The sequence below is a fragment of the Miniopterus natalensis genome, chromosome 7 (genome assembly GCF_054644295.1).
Source record: "Miniopterus natalensis isolate mMinNat1 chromosome 7, mMinNat1.hap1, whole genome shotgun sequence".
In the NCBI taxonomy this organism is placed as follows: domain Eukaryota; kingdom Metazoa; phylum Chordata; class Mammalia; order Chiroptera; family Miniopteridae; genus Miniopterus; species Miniopterus natalensis.
In genome coordinates, this window is record NC_142087.1 from 470,943 (window position 1) to 481,068 (window position 10,126).

The window sequence follows — 10,126 nt, forward strand, 5'->3', positions numbered from 1 at the left end:
CAACTGAAGTTGTTTTAAATGTAGACTGTGCTATGCTATATAAACAGTCTGTTAAGGTTCTTCAGAATCGGATGGCTTTGCCGCGGCTGGGTGGCTCAGTTGGTTGCAGGGTGATCCTGTACACCAAAAGGTTGCAGGCTCAATTCTGTCAGGGCACATACCTAGGTTGTGGGTTTGACCCCCAGTCCAGGCATATATGGGAGGCAACTGATCAATGTTTCTCTCTCACATCAATGTTTCTCTCTCCCTTTTCCTGCCTTCCTCTCTCTCTAAAAATCAATAAAAACATATCCTTGGGGAAACATTTAAAAAAAATTTTTTTGGATGGCTTCTAGTTTATGTGTTTGTGTGGGGAGCCGGCGGGACTCCCCCCGGGAGGACCCGCCGGGCGAGGTGCTGCCCAGGGAGAAAGACCCGGGAGGCCCGCTTGCCCTAGTGCCATCAAGAGAGAAATCTCTGAGGCATTGACCCGAGTGGTGGGCAGCGGTGCTAGCACTCGCCCTGCTCCCCCCGCTCCCCCTCCATCCGAGGGACAGGGAACGGTTTGCATTCAGTGTCCCAGCTATCAATTTGCAGAGACCCATGCAACGGTATCAGTGGAAAATGCTTCCCCAGGGAGATGTGGATGAGTTAGTGGCCCCAGGCACAGAGGAGCTGCCTGGGTGAGCTGCAGAGGTGCCCTCCTGCTCCCTGACCCAGTCCTTGAGGCACCAAAGCAACACTAAATTCTAGAAAGGCTAATTAGGAAGCTGGCCCCGGCCTGAAGGGTTAAAGGATAGTTAAGCCACATACCAAGCCAAGGACTCTATCCTCCCCAAAAGTTCCCATTAGAAGCCAAGATAAGGATACTTTCCAAGGCCTGAGCTCCTGCAGGAGGCAGGGTGTTTACTCTGAAAAGGCATTCGTAAGGCCTTGGAGGAATTACTTAGTATCGGGCTAAGGGAAGAAATGTGGGGCAGGGTGCTATTCAGCACAATCAACAGTGCCTGTATATATTGAGCGGAGAAAATAAACTCGGGGCTGGCAGCTGACAACAGGAATGAGCTGCAGCCCTCCCGATCCCATCCTGTCTCTTGTCTTTCTTTTCCAATCCTCACCCCCTCAATCAGGTTCCCGTTCGACTGCCGGCAGGCTCCGGCAAGTGGCGCCCGAACAGGGACCTGAAAACCTGGGAACACGGTAGAGGACACCGCTCGGGGCCGCGCGGATAGCTATCGGGTAAGTGATAGCTGGAGGGAGCGGTCAGTATATCGGGAGTAAGAAATCATGGGCCAGGAGAACAGCAAGGTGCTGTTTGCACAGGTCTTGAAGGCAATGCTCCGTTCTAGGGGCGCTAAGGTTAGTACCACCCAGCTGCGTAATTTTTTGCAGTTTATGGAGGTGTGCCCTTGGTTTCCTGAAGAGGGCACTGTTAATCTAGAAACTTGGAATAAAGTGGGAGAGCGTATACAGGCTTTTTTCCAGGCACACGGCCCTCAGAAGGTGCCTGTAGAGGCTTTTTCACTCTGGACCTTGGTCCGAGATTGCCTTGATCCCCGGCATGAAGGGGTGCGCATGGAGCCACCCCCTGCAGAGGCACCAGTCGAGCCTGTGAAGGGTTCGCAACTGGGGGGCGAGGCTTCCGCGGTGGAGCTACTCAGTGTCCGGTCAGACAAATTAAGCCCCAAGGAGGAACAAGATTCAGATGAGACTGCGGCAGCTTATGAAAGGGACAGGTATGGGGAATTGGTGTTCCTGTCGCAGGAAAGCACAAACAAGCGCAGTCTCCTGGCCCCTGACCTCACAGTTGAAGGGTTGCAAAAGCAGATGCAGACCATGATGAGCCAAGTACGAGCCTTGCGGGAGGTCATGAAGGAAACTCCACCTGAGAACCCACAGGGCGGGGGTCGTGCTGGCCCCGGGCCGCCCTTTGGGAAACCTATGGCGGCCGGCCCTCTGCTCATAGATTTAGTAGAAGACCCTCCAGGCTATCCTGGTGAGGAAGGGGGCATCCCAGCTGAGGGGAGTGGAGTGGGGGTAGGGACTCCCGTCGGGGTCCGGGTTCTCGATCCTCGGGAGAGGGCCATGATTGCCCTGGCCCAGAAGAGCCCAGGTCAGGCTCGGGACCCTGGCTGGGGAAAGGTGCGCACAGACGCCACCCCAATGTCCCCCTTTCAGATGGCACTTAGCCAGGCTCGGCTAAGAGGGGAAGACCTGGAAGGGTTTGATTCTGAGTCAACGATGTGTTGTCCGGTGTTTGAACAGCCTGGCCAGGGTAATAATCCCCCCCAGAAATTTTATAGCCCTATGGATTTCAAGAAATTAAAAGAGCTTAAAATGGCGTGTGCACAATATGGGCCTACGGCTCCGTATACGGAGGCCATTTTAGAGGCGTTGGACACGGAATACAACATGTACCCCAACGATTGGAAACAGCTAGCTCAAGCTTGCCTGTCTGGAGGGGATTACTTACTGTGGAAATCTGAGTATACAGATCAATGTGAGAAAGTCCATCGATTGAATATGAGGAATAACATACCCTCTGACCTTCAGGGTCTGCTGGGGGAAGGGCCGTATGCGGACACCCCGGCTCAGTTACAATTTGGGGTAGGGACCTATGCCCAGGTCTCTGCCGCGGCCAGGAAGGCCTGGAAGAAATTACCTACTACTAAAAATGTAACTATGGATCTGACCAAGATCAGACAGGGCCCAGATGAGCTCTACCAGGAGTTTGTCTCCCGGCTCCTTGATGCCGCAGGGAAACTGATAGGGGACGGGGAGGCTGGGGTAATCATTGTGAGGCAATTAGCTTTTGAAAATGCTAATACTGCATGCCAGGCAGCCCTGCGACCCTATCGCCACAAGGGGTCCCTCAATGATTACATTAGGCTTTGCCAAGATATTGGGCCCTCCTACACGACGGGAGTCACCCTCGCTGCTGCCCTCCGGGGACAAACAATGCAGCAATTTCTACAGCAACAGGGAAAGGGGCGCGGCAAGGGACGGCGAGTCCCTGGGCCCCCCGGCAGTTGTTTTTCCTGTGGCCAATTGGGCCATTTCACCAGAAATTGCCCGCAAAGGCCTCCTTCTGCCGCTCCAGGGGCTCCTGCGGGGCCTCCCCGTGGGGCGCCTCCAGGGCTCTGCCCAAGATGTAAAAAGGGGAATCACTGGGCCCGTGATTGTAGGTCCAAGCTTGATCTGCAAGGGCGGCCTCTTAGCTTTCCCTCTCAGTCGGGAAACTGGCAGAGGGGCCGGCCCCAGGCCCCGCAAACATATGGGGCTCTACAGGGGGAAACCTGGGGGAAGCCCCCCGAAAACAATCCATTTGTGACCTCTTCCGAGCCACCCCAGGGAGCGCCGGACTGGACCTCAGTTCCGCCGCCTACACAGTACTGACCCCGGCCATGGGAATACAGGCTCTGCCTACTGGGGTCTACGGCCCCCCGCCCGCAGGAACTATGGGACTCCTCTTAGGACGTAGCAGTAGTACCCTGAGAGGATTGTTAGTGGCCCCTGGAGTCATAGATCAGGATTATACCGGAGAGGTGAAGGTTATGGCTCATGCTCCTCACAATGTGGTGACAGTAGATAAAAGTCAGAGAATTGCCCAGCTTATTTTGTTGCCGCTGGTAGAACAGGGAAAAGTCAGGACGAATAAGGCTCGCGGGTCCCAGGGTTTCGAATCTTCTGATGCTCACTGGGTACAGCCCATTAAGAAAGATCGGCCGGAGATGACACTTTGGATCAATGAGAAGGCTTTTAGGGGTATACTAGATACTGGGGCGGATGTCTCAGTTATTTCCTTGAAACATTGGCCTGCCAACTGGCCTATTCAACCAGCAATGACCGACCTGCAAGGTATCGGTCAAAGTCGGACTCCGAAGATTAGCTCGGCGGTCTTAAGCTGGCGAAATGATGAGGGACATCAAGGAGAGTTTCAGCCCTATGTCTTATCTGACTTGCCTGTGAATCTGGGGAAGAGGGCCCCTGACTACTGAAAAAATAAAGGCTGCCCAGGAGCTGGTGCAGGAGCAGCTCCAACAGGGCCACATTGAGCCGTCTAATTCTCCCTGAAATTCACCTATATTTGTGATCAAGAAGAAGTCAGGGAAATGGAGATTACTCCAGGATCTTAGGAAGGTGAATGAGACCATGGAGCTCATGGGGGCCCTCCAGCCAGGCTTGCCTTCACCTACGGCCATACCCCGTGATACATATAAGATTATTATTGACCTGAAAGACTGTTTTTATACTATTCCCCTTGATCCCCGGGACTGTCCACGGTTTGCCTTTAGCGTACCATCAGTAAATTTTCAGGAGCCTATGCAGCGATATCACTGGAAAGTGCTGCCTCAGGGAATGGCCAATAGCCCGACCCTGTGTCAAAAATTTGTGGCAACGGCCCTAGCTCGGGTAAGGCGTGAGTACCCAGCAGTGTACGTCTGTCACTACATGGATGACATCCTCATTGCCACTCACCATGAGGGACTGCTCCTCCGGGCATTTGCGAAAATGGAATCTGACTTGCAAAAACAAGGCCTGGTCATAGCCCCAGAAAAGGTCCAGAGGCAGCCCCCGTTTTCTTATCTTGGTTTTCATCTAGAGCCTGACCGATTTTTCTGTCAGAAAGTTCACCTTCGGCTAGACAAGCTCCAGACCTTGAATGATTTTCAAAAGTTACTGGGGGATATCAACTGGATTAGACCTTATCTGGGGTTGACTACAGGGGAGCTCAAACCATTGTTTGACATTCTCAAGGGGGATGCAGATCCTGCATCCGCTAGACAGCTGACCCCGAAGGGACGTGAAGCCCTTAGGAGGGTGGAGCAAGCTATCCGCAGGCAGCAGGCAACATTTTGTGACTATAGTAGACCTTGGCAGGCCTGCGTTTTGGCCACGGGCCATTCCCCTACTGCTGTCTTATGGCAAGACCGGCCACTACGGTGAGTGCACCTCCCTGCTTCCCCTGCCCGGGTCCTTGCTCCTTATTATGAACTTGTTGCTGTCCTTATTCAACAGGCTCGGGAAGAGTCCCGCCGCTACTTTGGCAGGGACCCTGCAAGCATTCTGGTGCCATATACACGAAAACAGGTCACCTGGTTATTCCAAACTTGTGATCCCTGGGGAATAGCCTTGGCTGGCTTTCCTGGGAACATTGATAATCATTATCCCCAAGACAAGCTTCTGCAATTCTTTCTGAAACATTCGGTTATCTTTCCAAGGATGGTATCTGCTACTCCACTGCCCGGGGCCGCTACTGTATTCACTGATGGGTCATCCACTGGCCTTGCGACCTATGTCTATCAGGGCCAGACTACCCGATGGGAGACCCCATATTCTTCCGCCCAAGAGGTGGAGTTGGCGGCCGTCCACCGGGTACTTTCAGATTTTGCTAATGAACCTTTGAATATTTTTTCCGACAGTCAATATGTGGTTCGGAGCCTCTCGGTCATCGAGACTGTCCCTTTTATTGGCACGATCAATTCTACTGTCCAGCAACTTTTTATGGCCATTCAAACGGCCATCCAAAATAAAGATCATCATTGCTACTTCGGACATATTAGAGCTCACACTAATCTGCCCAGACCCTTATCTCAGGGAAATCATCAGGCAGACCTAGCCACCAGAGCATACTTAATCGGAGTGCCTGCCGCACGGGCCTCACACGCCCTCCACCATCAGAATGCTCAGACACTCCAATTACAATTTCAAATCCCCCGAGAAACCGCAAGGCAAATCATAAAAGAATGTCACACATGTCCTACTTTAACCAGCGTGCCTAGCTATGGAGTCAATCCTCGAGGGCTCCTTCCTAACCATCTCTGGCAGATGGACATTACTCATATCCCTAATTTTGGAAAACAACGATATGTTCACGTTACTATTGACACCTACTCAAAGTTTCTTGTTGCCTCTACCCTCACAGGGGAGTCCAGTTCTCACGTCATTGCCCATTGCTTGCGCAGCATGTCTGTCCTAGGACAGCCCCGGGTTATTAAAACAGATAATGGACCGGGCTACACAGGCAAAAAATTTCAAGCCTTTTGTATGCAATTGGGCATTCAGAGTAAGACAGGCATTCCTTATAACCCTCAAGGACAGGATATTGTTGAACGAGCCCATGACACGCTAAAAAATCAATTGCAAAAAATTAAAAAGGGGGAGCTGTACCCCTTAATCCCGCAAAATCAACTTAACCATGCTTTATTTATTCTTAATTTCTTAATTTTGGACGAGAAAGGTCATTCTGCTGCGCAAAGGTTTTGGCAGCAGGCTGTTCCCCAAGATAAAGCCATGGTCAGGTGGAAGGACCCCCTTGAGGGTACGTGGCACGGGCCAGATCCGATACTAATCTGGGGAAGAGGGCATGTTTGTGTTTTCCCGCAGGATGCCGAGACGCCGAGGTGGCTCCCGGAGAGGCTGGTACGACACGCGGCCCAAGACGCTAGAGGAACGGATGCAGGAGCTAACAATAAACCCTGAGCGTCAGTCGCGAAGAGCCCGGCGAAGAGCCTGGCGGGCACAACAACGCGCAGAACAACTCATCAGAGGGCAAGGCATGACTGTCACGCCCGAAACTCTATTCCTGGCAATGCTGGCTCTGCTTGCCGCGGCCCCTGGGGCTAGAGCAGAAACTCACTGGGCCTACCTGCCTAACCCACCTCTGCTGCAGCCAGTGACGTGGCAGCATGGAGAGGTACCTGTGTACACCAACGACACATGGACCATGGGGGGCCATTCCAGCAGGCACCTGCGAGCAGCGCGCGCTCCGGACTTTTCTTATTCAGGACACGCTAGTGACCAGCCTATTTGTTTCTCACGAACTGACCAGGTAGCCGGTTGTTTTTTGCTTAAAACTACTAAAATCGAGTCGCTCCTGCCAACTACGACAGGGGTTTTTTATGTCAACGGGACGGCGAGGACCTGGGTTCAATCAGCTCTGGACTGGACGCGGTGGTACGTGGACATCTGGTACCCTACTGGGAATGCCGCAGGCCATCCTTCTGGAGCCCCCCCTGGGGAGATCTCCATATGTGAGGCTGACGTTGTCAACCGCACCCAGCAGCCGCATTGGTTGAGCTGCCGGGGGAAAAATAGTATATTGATTAATGTGACAAGGGGATACCCGCTACAGGACTGGTCAGCTAAGGACCCAAAATGAAAGGCGCTGGCCGAGTCCTTTTGGTCCGTACAGAAAGGACCAATGCAATCTCAGCTATGGAGACTTACGGCAGCAATGGGAGGGGACATCATGGTGAATGAAGAACGGGGCAATGCAGCTGTACAAAAGGGCACCACACAATTCTACCGAAAGGTACAGGCCTGCGTTCCCGAGCCTTATGCTCTTCTTGTGGGGTCACTTAATATTTCACGGAGTGAATCCTGGTGGACTATTGCATGCCATAACTGTACCCTTAGCACTTGTGTATATAACATATCTCAGGATGAGCAACTCCTAATTCTGTATCAGCCCTCATTTGTAATGATCCCTGTCAAAGTCTCAGGGGAATGGTACAATGACCGAGGCTTGCAAGTAATCCGGCAGGTCACTGAGATGATGCTAAGAGGAAAGAAATTTATTGGGCTGCTTATCGCTGGCATAGCTACCCTTATTTCAGTGATAGCAGCCAGCGTCACTGCGGCCGGATCCCTCTCCCAAAGTATTCAAACTGCTCACCATGTCAATCAGCTCAGCGCTAATATCACCCAAGCGCTGGAAACACAAGAGGCCATTGACTTAAAAGTAGAAGAAAGGTTGAATGCCTTATACGACACTGTGTCGATCTTGGGAAGAGAGGTACAGAGTTTGAAGCTACGGTTAGATCTTGACTGCCATGCAGATTATAAGCACATATGTGTTACCCGCAAGAAGTACAATGAGTCCACCCACCCCTGGGATCGAGTGCAGAGACACCTGGAGGGGATATGGCATGATGGAAATGTCTCCTTAGACTTAATGCAGCTACATCAGGAGATTCTCGCTCTGAGAGAAGCCCCGAAAATAGATACCTCCACAGCGGAGTTGGCTCAGTCTTGGGTGGAAGGGTTGAGGAAAGAATTTCCCTCAGCCAGTGACTGGAGACATGGTATAATAGGAATGGCGGGTCTGGCTGCCATCGTCCTGTTAGGTTTTCTGCTTACCCCATGCATTCTTAGAGCATTGCTGAAAGATGTACAAAATCTTAGAGTAGGACTCCACGCCTTGCAACTACGCACCCGTCCTGCCCCGCTTGAGCCTAGTCCTTATATTTAAAAAATAAAAAAGGGGGAGATGTGGGGAGCCGGCGGGACTCCCCCCGGGAGGACCCGCCGGGCGAGGTGCTGCCCAGGGAGAAAGACCCGGGAGGCCCGCTTGCCCTAGTGCCATCAAGAGAGAAATCTCTGAGGCATTGACCCGAGTGGTGGGCAGCGGTGCTAGCACTCGCCCTGCTCCCCCCGCTCCCCCTCCATCCGAGGGACAGGGAACGGTTTGCATTCAGTGTCCCAGCTATCAATTTGCAGAGACCCATGCAACGGTATCAGTGGAAAATGCTTCCCCAGGGAGATGTGGATGAGTTAGTGGCCCCAGGCACAGAGGAGCTGCCTGGGTGAGCTGCAGAGGTGCCCTCCTGCTCCCTGACCCAGTCCTTGAGGCACCAAAGCAACACTAAATTCTAGAAAGGCTAATTAGGAAGCTGGCCCCGGCCTGAAGGGTTAAAGGATAGTTAAGCCACATACCAAGCCAAGGACTCTATCCTCCCCAAAAGTTCCCATTAGAAGCCAAGATAAGGATACTTTCCAAGGCCTGAGCTCCTGCAGGAGGCAGGGTGTTTACTCTGAAAAGGCATTCGTAAGGCCTTGGAGAAATTACTTAGTATCGGGCTAAGGGAAGAAATGTGGGGCAGGGTGCTATTCAGCACAATCAACAGTGCCTGTATATATTGAGCGGAGAAAATAAACTCGGGGCTGGCAGCTGACAACAGGAATGAGCTGCAGCCCTCCCGATCCCATCCTGTCTCTTGTCTTTCTTTTCCAATCCTCACCCCCTCAATCAGGTTCCCGTTCGACTGCCGGCAGGCTCCGGCATGTTTGACTATTTTGTTTTTAAGATTGGCTTTGGCCAATCTGTTTCTTAACTACCAATAGCTCGAAAGCAGTGCTAATTTCATTGGTTAAAAAGTTATACAATGACCTCTTTAAGTAGGAGCATGTTAAAGAGATCATTTAATTCCTATACTTATCTACTTAAGTAGAAAGTACGAAATTGAGAGTAAAAGAAAAAATTATGCAACTGCAAACTCTAGTCTAACCTATTTTCTTGTTTAGTAAAGCATGAAATCAGAAGTGTAAATGAGTTAGTTTAAGCAACTGATAGTTCATAAACAACACGTCAAATATCTGGCACAGAATACTACTTTATGAGCAATATTCTTTTCAAATATAAAAGCCTATACTTGATTTGGCTCAAATCTTCTTTGTTAAGAAGTGGTAAATACGTTTTCAAATGTGTGTACTTTCCACAACTGTTAGGTTATAGGTATATTTTTGCAGATCTAAAAATGTACACTCAATACTAGAAAAAATTTTAAAGGCACTGGGAGTGTTCAGTTATTTGGAACTAAATTTAATAAATTTTATTCAACAGGTTCATGTTAGAATAACGAAGTTTCTAGGTTTCTGCTATTCTTCTACTAAATAAATATAACTATATACTACATATAGAAAACTATGAAAGTGCACATATTTTCAAAAAGAACACATTAGAAACATTATATAAAAATATTTTGTTTTTAATAGAAAAAACTTTTATGACAGAGCTAAATACACAAAGTAAATTTAAATTTTAAAAAGAAAAATTATTCTAAGAGTAGTGGAATCTTAGTGTTAAAGACACTGAAATATGAAGTCTTTTGAAATAAACCATCTTTAGAGAAAAACATCAATTTATGCCTGACCTTATTAAAGTGCATAAAAAGGAAATTTATATCAAAGGAGCACTTATAAATACATGAAGCCGAGCCTCAATGATAATATAGTCTTGATCTTAATATAGCCTGCCTATTAGTATGTGTCTCATAATCGTTTGTTCCCAAAGATGAAAATTCCTAGACCTAACAAGCAATTTTCTCTATTGATAGCTTTATGAGTAATTTTGGCAACAGAATAA

General features: G+C 50.0%; 1 protein-coding gene across 1 annotated transcript; it reads left to right on the top strand.

The window, feature by feature from the left end:
- Positions 1-7,216: 7,216 nt before the first annotated feature.
- Positions 7,217-9,620, top strand: LOC148092657 (endogenous retrovirus group K member 13-1 Env polyprotein-like). Its single transcript, XM_087819271.1, has 2 exons — positions 7,217-7,851; positions 9,605-9,620. Exons 1-2 carry the CDS (start codon positions 7,217-7,219, stop codon positions 9,618-9,620), a joined length of 651 nt encoding a protein of 216 aa, XP_087675397.1.
- Positions 9,621-10,126: the final 506 nt, after the last annotated feature.

What these genes read in the sequence shown, in the direction of transcription:
- LOC148092657 (XM_087819271.1), top strand. Translation starts at nt 7,217, where the DNA reads ATGGGAGGGGACATCATGGTGAATGAAGAACGGGGCAATGCAGCTGTA.